We start from the raw sequence: 19,769 nt of genomic DNA, 5'->3' as shown, positions 1-19,769 counted from the left end.
ATAACTGTGTTTGAACAGACACTAACAGGAAACAAATTCAATTAGATAAATATACAATTCATCACTACCGACTTTTCCTTTAAATAAGGTGTCATACTGTAAAAATAGCTTTCTGAAAACAGATTAAACACCACATCTTTAAATGTGGTTGAACAGCTTGCCTGCAGGAAAGATACACAATCTAGATTATTATCTTAACTAGTAATAATGGGAGTGCCTTAAGAAAGCCAAGCAAATACACTCATTGCCTTAAATCACTGTCATACAAAATTCCATTCATAATCTGAGTTCCAATCCAGCCTTCCTTTTGAATCCCAACCCTGGTGCTCAAAAGTCCCTTCAGACCTTAAATTTCCCTAAACCTTTTCACTAAGCCTGAACAATGATTCTGTGTATTCTATATGCTGGATTGTTTTTTCTTTAAAAAGACTAAATCCCTATTAGAAATGCAGAATTTTCAATCAGCAGGACACCTTTGGAAACTAGAATTTTTTGCAACTTTCAGTAGTCCATGATCAGATCTGTAAAAATTCAAATGCATTTCTAGTTCTTTCAATATTTAATCTGTAGTGTCTTTAAAGTGGCACCAGTGCATAAAAAAAACCATGAAGGATTTACCATTCTTGTTCACTTCCTATGTTCAGGCAACTCTTGAATCCTACAGCTTCTGTTACAGTTCATTTTTCAGTATTGAAGCACACTTTTTGACAGATACATACGTGTCAAAGATTTTGTTGAGTATCTCAATCTTTCCATTATTCTAACAGAAAAAAGGACAATCAATAAAACCAATTCCACTTACAGTCAGTTATCTCAAGAAATTCAAGGCATTCTTTTATTCCCTTTCATATTCAGAGAATGCCTGTGCACTGTTTTTACATACTTTTGTTTATTGTGGGGTTACTCGTTTATTCATGAGTCCCTGAAGAGAAGCATTGTATGTGCATAGGTTCTGAATACCCTTGAAAATAACTGAACAAGTACTTAATGCAAACAGTTCAGTGGTGTAAATTAATGTACAAATACCAAAATAATATTTATTCAAAACTGTTCTATTCCTTTCAACTTCAAAAAAGTCACTGCCATGCTATCTTGGGGCAGATTTGGAAGACAGGTTTCATACATTCTGATTTGGAAATGCAAACTTTCTTGGTTTTTCCATTTCATTTTGTACTTTCCCATGGGGAATACAGTTTCTTCTGTTTTTTCCTACTCTTCTGTTAATCATGCTTAAGCATCTAATAGAAATATTGGTGAAAATCCTCAAATGCTACAAACCAGAAGCTCTAAATCTGCAAAGCAAATAGGCACTGTGAGAAAAAAAAAAACCACAAAAACATCTTAAAGCTATTTTCTCTGAATTGTCTTGCTGAATAAGACTGTGATGAATCAAAATGCAAGAGGAACACTGCAGCAGGAGAAAGAGAGCACAGGTTCTGTGTATCACTATGACCTGCATAACAGCCTAGGTAATTCGCAATACTTTAGGAAAGCCTTTGGAGGATGGGTAACCAGCTCAACTTTTCTCTTAAAATATCAGACAGAACACATCCAAAGGTGTTTGAGGAACTGGCTAGTGCCACTGCTGGGATCCTCCATACCATATGTGAAAGGACATGTTGTCTGGGAGAGCCTTTGATATCTGGAAAACAGTAAACGTCATACCCATCTTCAAAAAGAGCCAGGAGGAGGGTCCGGGGAACTACTTGATAGTCAGACTCATTGTAGTCCCTGGGAAAGGGACAGAATACATTGTCACAGAAGCCAATTCCAGGCATTTCAAGGGCAAAAAAATTTTGGGGAACAAACAATACCTATTTACGAAAAGGCAAATCATGCCTTACCATAATCTGATTGCCTCCTATGATGAGATGATTGATTCTGTGGATGAGTAGTGGAAGCTGTTTTCTTCAACCTTAGCAAAGTTTAGACAAAGTCTTCCACAGCAGACTTGTATCCAAACTGTTAAGTGTGAACTGAATGGGTGGACTACAAGGTGGATGAAAACCACACTGGACCTCTAAAGTCAGAGAGTAATGGCCACTGTTCCAAAGTGCAGCTGAACTCTACTTAGAGAGTGACGTTCTCCAAGGTTTGATCATGTTTAACGTCTTTAATAAAGACCTTGGCAATGATACAAAACGTACCCAAAGAAAGTTCACAGATGACACCAAACTGGGGGGACTTGTCGATACACTGAGGGGTAGGGCTGACATTCAGAGGGACACTGACAAAATGGAGGAATGGCTTAACAGAAGCCTCATGAAGGTCAAAGGTAAAACGCAAAGTCCTGCACCTGAGATGGAAAAATCCCAACCCAAATACAGGCTGGAGGCCAACTACTACAGAGTAGCTTTGCAGAAAAGAACCCAAGGGCCTGGTGGACAACAAATTGAACATGTGATAGCAGCATGCCCCCGTACTGTTGAAGGCTAAGCACCTACTGGTCAGCATTAACAACAGCCAGTAGGTCAGAGGTGAGATTATTTCCTTTTATTAGATACTTGTGAGTCCACATCTAGAGTACTATCTCTAGCTTTAAGCTCAACAGTAGAAGAAAAAGATTGACAAACCTGAGTGGGCAGAGGATCATCACGAGGGTTAACAGGTTAAAGCACAGGATTTACGAGGAGAAGGTGAGAGCGCTAGGTTTGTTCAGATGGAAAAAGAGAAGGCTAAGGATGGTGGTGGGGTATCAAATTGCTGTTTCCAGTTACCTAAAGCAGGGTTATGAGGCAGATGAAGTCAGACTGTTCTTGGAGATGCAGAGTGAAATGTTGAGAGGCAATGGTTAAAAGTTGTATCAAGCAAAATTCTGAATGGATATAGAGACAAAAATTTGCCAGAGTGAGGGTAGTTAAGCACAGGACAATTACCTAGCGGGGCAGTGCAACCTTCTTCCTTGGAGATAAAGAAAGATTTGACTGAACAATGTGCTGAAAAGCCTGATCTAGCTTTGACATTAGTGTTCTTTTGAGCAAAAGAACGGTCTCCAGAGGTGCCTTCCAACATAAATTATGTTTTGATTCTTGCAATGATATAATTAGCAGGTGTGAAGTATGAATGGCCATGTGCAGGCTCCAGACTTCATTCACTGAGATGAAAACAGCAGCATACAATCAGTGTATTATGTTTCTCTCTGCTGACTAAAGGAGAAACATGAGGATAATAATAAATGTGCATATATTAGAGGGGTGGTTTCATATAGGCACATGAGACTACAGAACATTGAAGAAAGAACTCGACAAAAAGTAACCAACTATTGGATTTTACATTTTCAGTATAGTAAATCAAGATACAGTTTACAACTTATTAAAGAAAAGGCAACTACCACCTTGAACCAGAAATACTCCCATTACTCATTACAGGAGACCTCAATAAGGCAAGGGAGATATCACTGAAGAACAAATAGGTATCTTGGGATGTAGTCAACAAAAAGCTTTCTGAAATTATGTAGTAAATTGCTTTTAAGTTTGTACAGTCCACATCAGTCATGCAGCACTCCTGCACAGTGCCAACTCAAAATTAAAATTCTTGGCAGCCATTCAAATCTTCTGATTCTATCCATTCCACTGACAATGCGAAAACAGTGCTCCACAAATTATTTATTATACTTATTTTTTCTTAGGACAAAGGTTTCACTTTCTTTTCTCCTATCTTTTTTTGTATCAGCCCAGAAGTTTAATAATTTAACTTACAAGTCTGACACTGTTAGTGACTGGCCTTCAATGCAAACTGAGGTATCAACTTCCAGAAATAAAGAAGAATGACAAATTCAAGAGATGGTTGCTGAAGACTGTAAGATTCCAGAAAAAAGGAGAGATTAATCGTTCAGAAGATGAAGGACCCTTCATGATGTACCCATCATCATTCTTAATGAAGAAGTATGAGAATATTCAGAGGTGGATCGAATCTCAGGGACTTGAGTGAAGACAGTTAATGTGAGTAGTAGTTACCAGGCACAGAGAAAAATCTACAGTTTACTGGCTTTAGCGAAGCACAGTGTAGTACGTGAACTCATAAGAAGATGCCAAAGTTTCAATAAAAGTTAAAGTGAAATGCCAAACAACCTCAAAAACCTACTTCAAAATTGATTTCCTTCATCATTTACATAAGATAATTGTCCTTGTACATAAGATGTTGCAGAACCACCTTAGTCCAATTTACTGAATAATATTCGTGCTAAAATAACACTCATCCTATTGTTAGAACAACATTAGAATGCATTTTAAAGCTGACCAAACAAACAATAATAAAACATGTATTTCATTTACCTATATAATTTTGTCTAGATGATGCAAACACCTGATCAGAGCTATGGTACTCTAAAGAAAACTGGCTGCAAACCAGGGAAAAACCTACCTCAGTGGTGCTACTGGAAGGTTCCAGTCCAACCATATTGGCTTGTACGAGCTGCTGAAGAAGTTGTACTTGAGCCACATTGAGGAAGAAATCCAGGTTTGTTGTCACATTCACCTCCAAAGAATGACCACATACCAAAATTTCCTGTGGAGAAATTAGGGAAAATACTAGATAACAGCTACTGGGGAAATAATTTTCAGCTTCTATATAACTGTATTGTGATTCTCTGCTGTAGTCAATGCTTCAACATTGTATATAGTATTAATTTGGTCTTTTTAGAAGAAAGTGGTGTCTCAAGCTTCTAAACAAGGATACGGCTTATTCTTTGCTTTGCTTTCAACAGCATAATTATTAAGACAAATTTTGCAAGAAAAGCATGTCATGTGTGAGGTCTTGTTTCCATCTCTTGGTAGTATCAAACAGTGGACTGTCAGATTTTGGTTTTTATTTCCTTGGCAATGACTCCTATTCTCCTTTCCTTCCAAGAAAAGGATGTGCTTTTTTTAAAAAAACCAACCAACCAACCAACCATAAACTCTGCTCGATTTACAATGAAATCATGTTTTGGAACTCACTGATAACCAACCTAATTGATTTCTCTTTGCCTGGAAACCATTGCTAATACCTTGGCAGAGCTAGCTGTATGGCCACTGTTTCATTGGTGTTATCTAGCACAAAAAAAAGCTCTTCACCACTGTTAGCAAGCGATAAAGAGATGAAAAACAGAACCAATGAAGAAGAGTTGCTTAGTAAGGAGAAGTACTGCCCCTTCTCATGAGAAGGTTGCACAATGTTTGAGCTCTTCATAATCTAAACTAGGCCTCTCCCTTCATTAGTGAACGTCATCCAGGGAATAGATAACAAGAAGAATATTTGTATAAAAAACACTGAAATTCTTGAACATAAGCATTAATAAAGCTCAGAGATTTTTTTTTTTCATTGAATAACTTCTATGCATCCTAGCCAACCCCTAAGCTTTTTATTTCTTTTTTACATTAAATAATTTTCCATCTGCCCTTGTGATGACCCTTTACACAAAATATGAAGCTGTCAATTTTTTCTTTCTATGCCCATTAGCTATTATTTTCCAACAATGTACACCTACTGCATGTTGCAATACACACCTAATACCCTTCACACTCCTGTACCAGTTTTGCTCTTACCAGGAGGTAGCTGTTATGAGAAATACTCCTTGTCAGCTGACAAAAACTTTCTGATATTTCCCCTACATAATATGTTTTAAATTCTTGAGCTAAAAACCAATGTCAAAAAGTGAGCCAATACCTTTTGTGTATAACATGCTTCACAGACTAATCATTAACAAGCTGACCCACAGATGGGTAAAAGTGATTGTTAAATCTGGAGTACCTTGAAGTACCAACAATAATGGCTGGGGAGCGGATGCTTTGTGGCAACCTGCGGGCTTGAAAAATCTGGCTAAAAGAAGTCAGCTCAACTTTCTTCTTCTAGATAGTGTATAGATTGCATTTTCAGGCTTCTTTATGAAAGCTTGTGAATACAATGTTTTGTAATGTTGTACTATAGCACTTCTTCTCAACACTCTTCCATCACAAATCTTTTTAAAATATCACTGGAAATCATTAAAGGATTCCCATTTTCTGAATTGCAAACAGGCTTATCTACCTCCGGACAGGCTGCCTTAAATATCGAATGCTATACACAAATTCTTTCTCCAGTAGAGAAAGAACATTTCAGCTAGTGACTAAGACTTTTGTTTTTCCTCCCTGGTTGGCGATATCTGTGTTTGAAAACACACCTGGACACTTCAAATGGTGGAACAGTACAATATTAAGATTGTCCACATATTAAAAGTTATGCTATTTCTGTTCACATTTTGTACTAACCTCTGGGTGTAAATTCTCTGCAGCATCAATTTTTGTAAAAATAATCGCAGGAGCTGCAGTTATTCGAACTGTGAAATCTGTCAAAATTGGAGTTAAAATTGCTCTCCTTTCCTGATGCCGCCTTATGCTAAAAAAAAAAAAAAAAAAAGATGAAATTACATTATAAATTGTTGAAGGGCAAAAACTGCTCATATTCTTCTTTACATCCAGCATGTAGCACGAAACTGCTTCAATACCAGTTTGGCATTTGATTGTTACCTCAATAAGCATTAAATATCACCATTATAAATCATGTTAATTCTAATCCTGAAGGCAGACTTCTACCTTCATTTCACAGAAAAGGTATGTCTAAATATTTGACCCTTCAACCCATCTCCAGGTAGACAACTTTGACATTTGACATTGCTGCTTCTACTGTTTAATGAACTATAGAAAATCATTTGAACAAAACCACAAACTGTATTATCAGTATTTTTCAAACTCGCCTGTGGATGCCCTTCACTTTAGGGCATGAAGAGCTGTCATGAACCCTGCATGATATTTGAATTCATGCATTAAAACTCTGTGGCGAAATGCACACAACATAACTGACACAAAAAGACATGAAAAATCATACTAGCAAATCCTATGAAACTCTCGCACGTTAAATTTGTAATAACTATTGCCCAAGATGTTTAAAATGCCTTGAAAATAGAGGGCTATCAGTTTTCCTCCACTGCTGCTGTCACTGGTCGTTCTTAGTTGGTACCTTTTAATCTAAGTATCAACACTTGCTTGCCAAGAATATTTGTTCCATTAAACTTGATAATTACATTTGTTTTCTAGCTGGGTGTTTATTTTTTTTTGTCCTTTAACCAAATACTAAGCCCAGAGGCACAACTCTGTTATAGATGGATCACTAATAGCTTATGACAACCCATTCCAACTAGCCAGAATCTTCTGGGTCAGGTCAAATAAACTATTGCCACAAAATGCCATCTGAGAGCCTCTGATCAGGGTAAAAAAATGTAATGGGATCAAGATGGTGTTCAGCTCCTAAAAGAGGATACAGTTCAAGTTCCTGGGAGAACCCTTCTATCAAGACAGTTTTTTGATAATTCTTTTTACCTATCATCATGTATAGAAATGTTAAATACCTGTATTTCACCAAGAACTCCTCTAAAAATCATCAAGAAGTTATTGGCCCAAGGTAAGTTTTCCTATGCTTGCAAAATAGAAAATTATCAACTGTGGAACAATGCAAGTTAAAAGTATATACTAAATCATGTAAGTATCTATCACAATACAATATAAAAGACAGAACTACACTGCCATATAGAAGAAGAAAATAGATCTATGCAGAACTCCTCAGACATATCTGCATGTCAGTTAGGGATACCTGTATTACTTTTCATCTCGCCATCTCCTGTCCAGTAACGGAGATGTGGCAGTTCAGACATCAGCATAAATCGCACAAGTGAGCCAGACACATGAACTATGCAATTAGACAATTAGGTTCTTACCATCAGCTAGAGTTATCCACGTTAATGTCATTAAACAATATGGTTATATGCCTGTCTATGCAGAAATCTCTGGACTACATGTGGAATAGGTAATTAAACCTCTTGATTAAGAATGGGTATCAATATACATAGTCTAGTAAAAGGTAATGGTTCTGAAATGGATTATGCTGAAGAGTAAACAATCTCAAATGCTGATGGTTTGTAGGCCAAGGGTTAGGCTGAAAAGAAATTAAATAGATATCAACATGACTGTAATTCAGTCAACTTCAAAAGATTCAAAATCCATAGATGGCAATTTACTGCTTACAACTGTTTCTATTTTGATGCTTCAAATTCTATTAACGATTTGCTTAAGTGTCCTCAAAACATGTAGAAAGCATGGCAATCTACAAGGGAATATAAACTGTCGAGGGTAGGCCTTAAAGCTTTTAAATTTATTTGGGGCAACAGTATACAGAAGTTAACAGCAGATGCTACAGAGCACAGAGCTAGTATTTACTGAGCACAAGTCTAATAAACTTTTGCTTCAAATGACCTTCACAAACACAGCTGAGCAGGCTGCATGCTACCGTGAGTAGTACGCAGTATGTTTAAGAGCAAGCCAATTAATGAGTGTGAGAAAACTACCATCTTACATTAAAAGCTTTAACATTTAGTCAGCTGTAGCTCTGCTGATCTCTAATGATGGTTTTAAAAGCAAGATTAGTCTAATTAGATCCCCAAATTAGAAAGCAGACCTGTTAGTGGTTAGCATACACCTTCAACGGAGAAAATGATTTTAGATTTTGCCAGTTCTACAAATGCTTCTCTCCCTGCCATCACCTTCATTTTAAATTTAAACCAGATGGCTTTCTACCCAATTCCTATTTCACTTTCTCAATAGGATGAGAAAGAAATGCCTTCCTTTTTGAAGAAAATGAAGGAGCTAAGTAGTAGAAAAATTCTATGAAAGAACACACAGCTATACAATAGAAAACTTCCACTTGAAGAGGCATAAAAATGCTAGTAAGTATGATTTCAAGATATGAAACAGAGCTGTAAAAGCAAGTTATTTGTTGAATCCTAAACCCACAACTGGCTCTCTTCAATCATTGTTCAAATTATTTTTCAGCTCATACATATTCCCATTTCTTAATTTTCAGATGTTATTCTGGTAGATATCCAGTACACTGCATCTTAGAGGACTTTTTTGGTAATATAGCTGGATTGCTGATTTTTTTATTTTATTTTTTTAAAATCATCTTTACATGGTATCCCTGTCCCGCTCTACTTACTACTTTCCGCATTTCTACTTGGTGAATTTGAAGCTCAGCCAAATCAAGTATTAGCAAAATAATCGTAAGTACAAACAGAAGGCAAACAGAGCACAGTAAATAATGAAGGGAGAGGATATGAGAAAGAGCACAAAAGGAACAAAGAAACAAATTCCACTTTGAATTATTAAGTCTTCCACACTGCACCTAAGTGCACTGTTAACTTAACACAGGTGTACGCCACATGAGCTTATGAAAAAACTTGATTGTGAAGAGTGTAATGATGGCTCTATGTCTGCAGCACATTCATTCCATGGTTCATTTATGCATCTGTTATATATTTGTCTTGGAAAAAAAAGCAAAAGCTAGTACTTTTAGAGATGTTAAAGCAGTTGATCATCTACACTTAAAAGTACAGCACATTTGAAAGACCATATGCTAACGCAAAGCAACAAGGCAGAAAAGCAGTTGTGATAAGGCCTGGAGGTGCCTTTTACTCAGTGATGAATTTGGGCTATATCTGTACAATAACATGAACTCTGCTTATGGACCACAGATCCCCATTGTAAAAGCACAGGACGAAAATGGTCTCTGTCCTCAAAGGCTTACAATTTAAGTATAAGAAAAAATGCACCCTCAGACAGGGAAGTAAAAGGGAACAACTAACAGCACCATAGGTAACGATATCTGTACAGTGGCAACCTGAAAGCTGTCTTAAGAGTTTTTATATTACAGTATAATAGAAACAAATTTTTTTTGGAAGAAGACAATGCAATAACTTTGTGAATGTTCACAGGAAATGCCTAGGAGCGAGCAAGAAAGTGCTTTTTTGAAAATTAAATGCGACAGCCCTGGTAACTGGTGTGATGAGGTCTGATGAGCATTGAGTGTAGATGAGTCAATGTAAATGAAAGAAGACACGTAAGGGGAAATGGATAGACATGGCAGTCTGGAAGTACCTTGAAAGCAAAGACAAATCTAATGATTAATATGACAAAAAATGTTGTGGGAAGAAGAGAGAAAAAAATGTGAAGAACAGAATTTTGGAATCAAAGCAACAACACTTGATTACATCAAATCAAATCATCCGTATTTGATTACATCTACTCAGAAGCATGCTGAATTTATATGAGGAGGAAGGACTGCCAAAGAGTTGATGTTGCACTAACTAAGGAGGTGTGATCATGTGAGACTGGATAAGCTGTGAAAATGCACAAGAAGGACTATAACTTGGCTTCTTATGTGGAAAAAACTAATTGAAACAAACAGAAAAAACTGGCCAGTAAGAGCTAAACATAACCTAGATGTGAAACTTGGAAATATTTGCCTTATTCTTAATTATAATTTTTTTCTTAATAACACCTTACTTAATCTAGAGTTTGAGCCCTTATATACTTAAAAAAATACATAGGTCATGGAGAAGCTCATATACATTCAATACATGAATGACAATCAAGAGGTCATTTATGCCATGTAAGTTTACTATCTATAGAGAGATGAATCCTCACAAAGAATTTTGCGACTTGATAAAGCAAAAACCCCAATTACTAGCATGGAATAGGCCTTCTCTAGTATGTTGTTAACTTAGGACTACAAAAGATTTTTCTCTTGCAGGTTTCCCATGTAGTTGTACAAATCAGTTAATCCCTGACCCACAAATGTATTAGGATATCAGACTACTAACATCATCATGCCTCAGGCCTCCATCTCCCAGTGGGAAGAATAGTTCACATCCTTTCAGCTCTCTGAGGTGTTGCAAAGACATCACAAGACATGCAAAATAGCATAGTAACATTTTGAGGACTATCTAATGACCAAAATTAGACAATGAACAAAAGTATACCATCTGGCTATACAGAATGACTATTGTTATATAATTATGCCTCAGTAAAGCTGATTTTCCTTTTAAGAACGGTGTGCAAGATTTCTTTGCTGTGGATTAATAAAGAAAATAACATACTCCATCTTATTGAGTAAGGCTTTGTACAGTATGAATACAAGCACGACTTCAGGTACAATAAACACAGCAACTGAAATACAGGACTGAATACAAATGTATTGCATTTTATTCCAAAAGATTCACAGGGAATGCCCCTACTTCCCTACATGTGGATCTACAGATAATTTTTTCTGGTCTTCCTTATTAGAGCTTGGCAAGCTGCACAACTTTCCAAAAAAGCACGAAAATGAAAACTACTCAAAGAAGAATCTGCAGGAAACCTTTCTGAGGATCCTTGCAAAGCAAGAGCGGTATTTTGTTCAGTTTTGTACAACAGATCATTGGCTCCCTGACATACTCAATGAGAGTCGCAGAGAGCTGTTCCAGATGGTGGTACGCCAAGGACAAAACTGTAACGCAGTATATTGCCACACTCAAGTCATTACCACACAGAGAAGTAATGCTTTTAAGCTCAATTAATTTTTTTTTTAAACAGAGTTTATTCAGGCTGCAGGAAGCAGAAGTTGCTGCTGGGAGCTGTAGAAGGATTGCACAGGGATGGGGGCGAGGCCTCAAGAGAGGATATATTTCTTTATTTCCTTCAGGGCTGTTGTTTTTTCCATTGAGAGGAGGGAGAGGGAGGAGGAGATCTGCAAGCTGAAAAAGGAGTTTTCAATCAAGAAAACTTCTTTTGGTTAAGTACTCCCAGTTCCCCACATGCTGTTTAGTAAAGGGAATAAATGCGGACAGGTTTCATTTGTACATAACCTTATTAGAACTGTCTGACTGTTTCCAGTATTCTTTTTATATATTACACCATTAGGGAGCTTTTTATAACATCTACAGTGAAGTATAAACTTTTCATAATGGAAAGAGTTATGAACCCTGATCCTCAGTACAGCACAGCATTTGGACATTTTTTTCTGAGACAGCATCCACCCTACCAGAGTGCTCCAGTTCCCCCATTCTTCTTGGGGTGATCTGCGGAGGCACAGGAGGCATCACAGCAGCACTTCACAATAGCCCCTCATGAAGAATTTTACACTAAACACCTTGAAATATTCCAACACTCAGTCTCGAAACTTGAAGCAAGACTGCTTACTTTCCACATTACAATGTAAAAGTTTAAAAAAAATTTGAACCCATGAGATATTAAGTACTAGGAATATGGAACTCCAGAAAAAGTGGTGGGAAAATTTGAAGGATTCACTTTCTGTTTAAGGATTGTTAAAGCATTTAAAAGATAAATTACGTCAAAAGCTTTCAAATATTTGTTTGTATGATATCCATAGGTCTTACATTTAGAGTGATTTGGTTTTCATGTGAATTTTTAAAACAAGACCAAATTTCAACCCCATAGACTAAATTACAATATAATCTATTTCAGAAGTTTTACGACTTTAATTTATATTAAAAAAATACAGTAATGCTTTTAGAAATGGGAATGGAAAACGAATGGCTAGTATCTATGCTGAAGTTTTCTGTAAAGTAACTGTATGAAATACTTGGATATAGGTTGTATTCTATACTGCACCACATAGCACCTAAGAATTAAAAAAATGAGGAAAAAGGTTCTCAGAAAAGAATCTTAAACCCCAGTGAACCTAATAAACCATAATGCTGGTTCTAAACCATAAGTAAAACCAAATAGAAGTATATTAAAACCAAACAAAGAAATTAACCCTGAAATAACTAAGTATAAATAATTCATTATGTTCCAGGTTAAAAATGTCTAAGAAACTTAAAGAATTAAAAAAGAAAATGGTATCACAAATAAGTCAAGGAATAAAGCTTCTGTGGTGGCTGCAGGAAATCTTAAGATAAACTTCACCCTGAAAACACTAAGCACTATGTAAAACACCATGTAGCCACCCTCTTGGTGCATGCTGGAAATATCTCAGCGGATGGCAGAGTTCAACGGATGGCAGGTTCTTCCAGTTCTCAGCACACCACTTCCACAGATCATAAAATAAACCCAGATGCAGCAAAACTGACTGCCAGCTAAAAAGCAAATATGCTAACAACCTGAAAAAGAACTGTAGTAAATGTGTAAAATTTTAAGCCAAAAGGACAAGAAAAGCCTCATACCAACTTTCTCTTTAAGCAAATTCAAGCTGCAATTAAAATACTGTATTGCATAGCAGGAAGGAAAAGCTAATGTATTTAATTACCAGTGATCTAAATTAAAACCCAAGTAGAAGATTCATTCAAAAGCAATTTCAAAACGTACTTATCTGTGAAATATATTCTAATAAAATTTTATTTTGGAAGTCTGCTGAGGAAAAGAAGAATGTCCAAGCAGTTATTAAGAAGGAAAAAAAAAAAAAAAAAAAAAAAAGAGAACTCATGGAGTATCTGTAATAGCTGCTTCCCTTATTCTTTATCTCAACAGCTTTTCAGGAATCCCACCAAATTTCCTATCCAAACTATAACCATAAAGCTCAGACCAAAGTGTGCTGGCAATATCGTTTCAGTCACCAATGGGAAGGAAAAGGAAAGCCAGTTCCTCAGTGGCTGGTTTTGCTATGTTAGCTTAACTTGCAAATTGGCTAGAAGTCCCTTGGAGATTAATGTCATCCCATCTTTCAAGAAATGCCAGTGGCTCTACGTTGTTTTGTGAGAAAGAACTTGATGGGCAACTTGCCCAACATCAAGGCCCAACTAGAAGGTCATACACATTTTTTCAAGTCTAAGAATTTAAAAGAAAAATTGTCTATGGAATTATGTTACTTAAAAAAAAGAAAAAAAATCGTTAAAAGACAGGAGGTGATCTTATAAATGAAGAACAGATACTATTACTGTGTTTAAATTTTTATCTGTACTCCTGTCACTCCTCGTGGTTTTATCATTACTTTGGATAGATCTGCTTTTCCTGCCCTGTATTTTTCGGTGATAAACTGGAATTTATTCTTGATCACATCTTTTTCCTGCACGCACTCCTCCAGAGTGAGCTTATTTGCTCTCTTGGTCTTTCATCGATACATCAGTTAAAAAGCTCAGTCTGCATGCCCTCCTCACACAGCTGCTTTTGCTACAGTTTGCCTCACTTTTAGAAACATCTCCAAGTCCTCTCGTCTCTCCTTTTTTTAAACATTAAACCAGCAATAGTTGAATATTTGTCTTTCCTTATGATTCTGCCTGGTTTTCTGCATCACTTTTAGGAACCCATCCCTCAATTCAGGTTGGAATCTTACCTTAGGAACCATAAAATCATGCACGCATGTCATAAAAATTGGATTGTTTTTGCATGAATTAGACATAAAGGACTTTTAAATGAAAATAAATAAATAAATGTGTGGGCAAACAGGCATCTTCTAGCAGAAAAGCTTCTAAATCCACAAAGTGACTTTTGAAGGCTTGCTCTTGGCCATCAGACCTTATTCCTGTCAGTTTGAAAAGAGAACTCTGACTGCTACACAGTCTATAAAAATTTAGTTTTAAACCACCTGTATGAATTTTGAAATATAAAAAAGTATATTGAAACTAAAATAAAAATTTCAATTTTTCATAAATTACAAATTTAAAAAACCTATTTTATATGTGAAAACTTTAAAATTTAAAATACCATGCAAGTGTACGTATGTTTTAGCTTTCAACCCTGTTTAACTAGAGGGTAGGGCTTTGCATGTGCATATCATACAATATACAATAAGGGAGACTCAGTTGAAATAGCTCATTCTCAAAATTCATCTGGTTTTAGTTACAGAAGTGCAAAAACCAGTTCAGAACCAATAGGAAAAAGTTCTACTTTATCCTCCTCTAATTTAGAAATGTCTAAGCTGGCTTTACTCAAGCTTTGTAAAAATACAAACAAAAGAAGTTAAAAAAAAACCCCAAACAACTAAATACAACAACAACAACAACAAAAAAGCAAATACCAAAACCAAAACCTCCCATTGCTTGTAGACTGAGAAGCTGAAGTCTCAGCCCTGGAGTTATTTTTATGGACATACAGTAAGCCACTCAGAAAAGAGCTTATAATGGAAACAAAGGCACACAATAACTAGATAGTAACTACAGTGTAACAATTATAGTAATATGCATTTCAAATGTATAATCCAAAACTCCATGGAAATGTGCTTGTAATGCAAAGCAAAAACAATACAGAATTATTTGATTCAGGTATACTGCAAATGATATCTGCAGTGTTTGTGCTGTGTAATTCTAGAAAAAGAGTAAGTTAAAAAAAACTTCCTACCTACTGGCCATGTTCCATTCAAGTGCTGGATTTTGAGAATTTCTTTCACTCTCTGTCAAAACCCCTCCTTTTCCATTTTCCTTCTCCGGTTTCAACTGATTCCAGTAAGCAGTACCAATGTTTATAGATTGAAGATCTATTTGATATTGCCTGTCTTCAACCTCTGATCCAGGGTCTCGAAGTATTCCTAGATTCAGTGCTCTCCTGTAATGCCAAAGGAAAAAAAAAAAAAATCAGCAACAAAGGTCAAAATCAGACCAATCAGATATTCATTAAGATAAAAAATTAAGAAAATTAAGGTATCAATTTTGCCATTCTTGATTACATCTAAGCATTATTTTAACTCCAGATCCTCAGAAGTATCCAGCTGCCTCATTCCTATGGTATTCAATTGGAGATATGCAAATAAATATATTCCAAAATTTAGCCAGATCCACCAAAGTTGATACGAGATCAATCCATTGACTTCACTGCACTTTTGATCAGGTTCATATCAGCAGCCTTACGGGGAAGCAGGACTAATTCATACCTACTGAACAGATAAAGGATATCACATTCAAGTCCTCAAAAAGTACAGCTACGTATCAGTATTACGAACAACTTTATTGTGAGACAATTGTTCCACTGTTCAAACTTCTCAAAGAATAAAAAGTAAAAAGAATATTCCAAGATGATAGAAAAAAAATTCAATCTTTTTAACATGGAATTTCAGTACTGTGCTTTGTTATTAAAATTCTTCTGAAAAGTGAGAAAAAACGCATTTTTGAGTGAACCACGTTACTTGTGGATTCTGCTAAATTCTACTACATTAGATTTTACGAAATATTTCAATCTTGAGCTGAGCTTGGGAAACAGTCATACTCAACTTCAACAGAACATACAAGAGCTATTGAGTGGGTGGAGGCTGCTGAGACCATTCCGTTTTACCAGTCACCAGTATCAGAGGAGTCTCCTACCACCATTTGTCTTCTGCTAATAAGCACTAGTAAATCTTTCAAAAAATTATCTTGCTCTTTCTATGCTGGGAACAATATAGCTTTATGTGCACTGTTCATCTGATATTATAACACAAATGCGCAATTGAATTTATCACTGCTTTTCAAAACAAGCCAGTAAACGGAGCAAGGGGATCTTAAATTTTTTTGCTTTGAATCTCTGATCACATCAAATTGTAGTCTATTTTTATTGATTTCATACATCTGAGTTGAAGCTTAAGCTTCTTATCTGCATATGCCATCCAACCTACCATTCCATTCTAGGTTGTTGTCTTATGCCAGAGTTGTTATTTAGTATATAACTACTGTCTCCACAGAGAACTTAATAACTCTGCAACTTATTTAATAATTCATGCTAACAATCTAAAAATAAATAAGGATTAAAGCAGCACAACTCAACCTGTGATGCAGGCACTGCGTGCAATCTGTAAGTATACATATGCAACCTATTTCAAAGTGCAATCCCAATGCTGCCCAAATCCAAACACAGTTGAAACTGCTAATACCATTGCTATTGTCACCAATGGACTATGCTAGCAATTAAGAAAATTAAATAATTAATCATATCTACCCACAGAGGCATGTGAATGGCAGGAAAGCTGTTTTGATCAAGTCATTCCTGGTGAGGCAGTGTGATGGCATTGCTCAGTAGCCCTGTAACTTTCTTAAATGCTTAGCAGAAATACACCGAAAATCTGTCATGTCAGTAGCGCTATTTCAAAATTAAATGTGGTTTCTTAAAACTCAAGAATGTGTTTGTCAACTTTCCACACAGAGAGATCTAACCACAACAACTGTGTCTTTTATTATTGTTTCTAGGCATTATTTCATCAATATGAATGCAGTTCTGGTTTTGTTTTGTTTTTTTTGGTTTTTTTTTGTTTTTTGGTTTTTTTTAAATAAACATGGTAGATTATTGTTTGACCCAGTGTCTATTTACATACTTTATCTATTGCAAGTAAATATTGGAATATATGTTTTGTGAAATATTATTGAAAAAAAGCACAAAATTATGTATTTTATGAAATCTGCTTAAGTATATAAAATAGAGAATATGATACTAATTTCACCTGCATAATGAATTCTTCTCTCCTGTACTTCACAGTAAAGACTATTTTTCATTCGTTCTTTTATGAGCAGCTTGATAACTTGCATTAAGCTGTACCTAGCACTATATTCTTTAGGCTCGTTCGGCACAACCATGACCTTGTGAACTGCATTCCTAGAGCAAAATGCGGCTGTACGCGCCAGTCTGAAACTCCCCATTGTGACAATGGCTATCTTGCCCTCAAAACTTATTTAAATATAAAACCCAATGAAATCACTCTTTGGCACACATTTCTAGGTGCAGCAAAATACACAGAGGTACTATTCAGACATAAGGTAGCAGTACATTGCATTGCTGGTATAAGATTTATCCATTGGATCTTTATTTATTTGATCCAATTAATTTTGTAAAATGTCAAGGATTGGATAACGTTTGTACTGCTTTGGGGTATCACAGCCTAATACTTTCACACTGATATAAAAACTGCATTTTCATTCTGTTCCTACTATTAACAATCTCCTATATACAATACAAAACTCTTCCTCTGATCCTTTAGATACACCTTTGAAATCCAAGCAAACAAATTGTGTTTCTATACATTACCCATTTCAAGAAACACATATTTTACACATGCATGTAGAATACGAGGATTAGTTATTAATGCCCTGATGTTTTGACTAAGCTGATTATTGCTCTCAGAAAGTACATCCTGCCAGTTTTATACAAGGATCAAAATATAGCTTTTTCCCAAATAAATTATATACATACAGGCATTTACATAAGCATTCATTTCTGGTTTTTCGTATCAACTATTTTCCTAAGTAAGCCCCCAATTTATTAGTTGTATACTTCCTAGAAGGATGAGAATAAGTTAAACCACAGCAGAACTGGCCTAATCTTAAGCATACACGCTATGTATGAACTCTGCAGCCTTTCTGATTCTGCAGCTTCCGAAATCCTTGTAGCAAATAAAATCAGGGAAACTGAGTAAGCCAAATTAATGACTTTTCTATCCCTAGCATAAACACTGTTTTACCAGCTGAAATGTACTGTAGGGGTTGTGATTTTAATTGCTTCCCCCTTCTGAAAACAACTTCACTATCCCATCTAAACCTTTCGGCAGGTGGTGTAGAATACAACAGTTGGTCAATAATACAGGAAGATCATAAGCAACCAAAGACGACAATAAGCATGTAACAGGAAACATAGCTTTAATGTTTTTCTTTTTAAAATTGATTTAGTCTGGGTCAGGCTTTTTCTATGTTTATATAAGGAACAGCTCATGTTGAACCAGTTACTACATGCTGCTGAATAGGCATAATTCTGAGACCCACTGCAAAGAAGTTAAATCTATTCACTTATAGCTCATATGAGGCCTACAAAAAGCTAAACAAGCCAGGAAAATGGCATTTAAAGACTACACATTATGTAACGATTAAGAACTATTCACAGACTTTACACACAACAGCTAATTTTTGTTAGAACTTACTAGATCTGTGTGCACTGATTTCCACTTCCAGGTACAGAGATGACACACCTATCTATACAAATTTCAATTATTAAAGGTTTTGTCTGGTGGTAAAAGATTCTTCCTATTCTAATTTAAAATGGAAACAGACAGTGAGCTTGGATCAATATATACCCTCTACTTTATAGGGATAAAACCAGTGGCACCTCGTTGGACCTGGATATAGATGCTATGCAAGAAGACCACTTCCTCTTCTGCTTAAGCTTGTGGGGTCCCAGCCCAAAGGTAGTCTGAAAGCCCATCACCTATGAATGAGACGTAACTGAACTAGTGCAGAAATCACAGCAGTATTTATCACTGACCTAATGCTCCTTAACTGCCTTTTTCCCAATTCAATTCAATAAAGTTTCCTAACTTATCCTCCTCAACAAGGCCATTGAATGTGTTATACCAAACAGGGGAAATTGAAACAACTGTTTCTTAGGGAAGCAATGGACCACAGCTCCATTTGGAGTGAGATGCTATAGATGTTAAGAAGGGCACAGAACAAAAATGTGCTAAACCTAGAGCATCTATCACAATACTGGCCTTTGAAAATGCTGAGCTTCTACCAGTGAAACCCCAGACGGGGATCAGCTTTCCGAAGAAAGGCAACTGTTTTGGGTTTTTTTTCTTTTTTTTTTTTTTTTTTAAATTTTAGCAAGTAGATGACCCTGTCACAGGTGAAGAAGCTAACGCTTGAGCCACTGGGAGAGAAAGAGAACATCCCAAGGATATTAAAAATTCTCGAGAGCTACTGTAATTAGCCTGGAGGAGAAGGGGAAGATGAAGGAAGGTGTCTCCCCCACGGCTTGGCTCTCCGGAGAGAAAAAATAAAAAGTGTAATTATTAATAGTTTCCTATAGATGGTTCCCGAAGTAAGGAGATGACTGCAATGCTGAGTACAAATACCAGATTAGTTCCACGTCCAGCAATTCAATCATATCATAAGCCAGAGTTACAAACTACAATGACATGTTAACTGTAGCCCAGTTCCCACAGGTGATAAACAGCACAACTGGGAGCATTACTCCAAGTAAGGTATTACATAACACAACTTTAAGAACAAGCACACTAACTTTGAGAGCAAACAAAGCAAC

General features: G+C 36.1%; 1 protein-coding gene across 6 annotated transcripts in view; it reads right to left on the bottom strand.

The window, feature by feature from the left end:
• Window positions 1–19,769, bottom strand: part of VPS13B (vacuolar protein sorting 13 homolog B) — a 486,767-nt gene that overhangs the window by 149,690 nt on the left and 317,308 nt on the right. For all 6 annotated transcript variants that reach the window (XM_052788600.1, XM_052788599.1, XM_052788598.1 and 3 more), the window contains exons 31-33: window positions 15,120–15,323; window positions 6,228–6,354; window positions 4,363–4,506 (exon numbers count right to left, since the gene is read on the bottom strand). In XM_052788600.1, coding sequence (XP_052644560.1) covers window positions 4,363–4,506; window positions 6,228–6,354; window positions 15,120–15,323 — 475 coding nt within the window. The remainder of the gene's footprint in view (window positions 1–4,362; window positions 4,507–6,227; window positions 6,355–15,119; window positions 15,324–19,769) is intronic.

This window comes from Harpia harpyja, chromosome 5, assembly GCF_026419915.1.
Source record: "Harpia harpyja isolate bHarHar1 chromosome 5, bHarHar1 primary haplotype, whole genome shotgun sequence".
Lineage (NCBI taxonomy): Eukaryota > Metazoa > Chordata > Aves > Accipitriformes > Accipitridae > Harpia > Harpia harpyja.
This window is presented reverse-complemented; position numbering and strand designations above follow the sequence as displayed.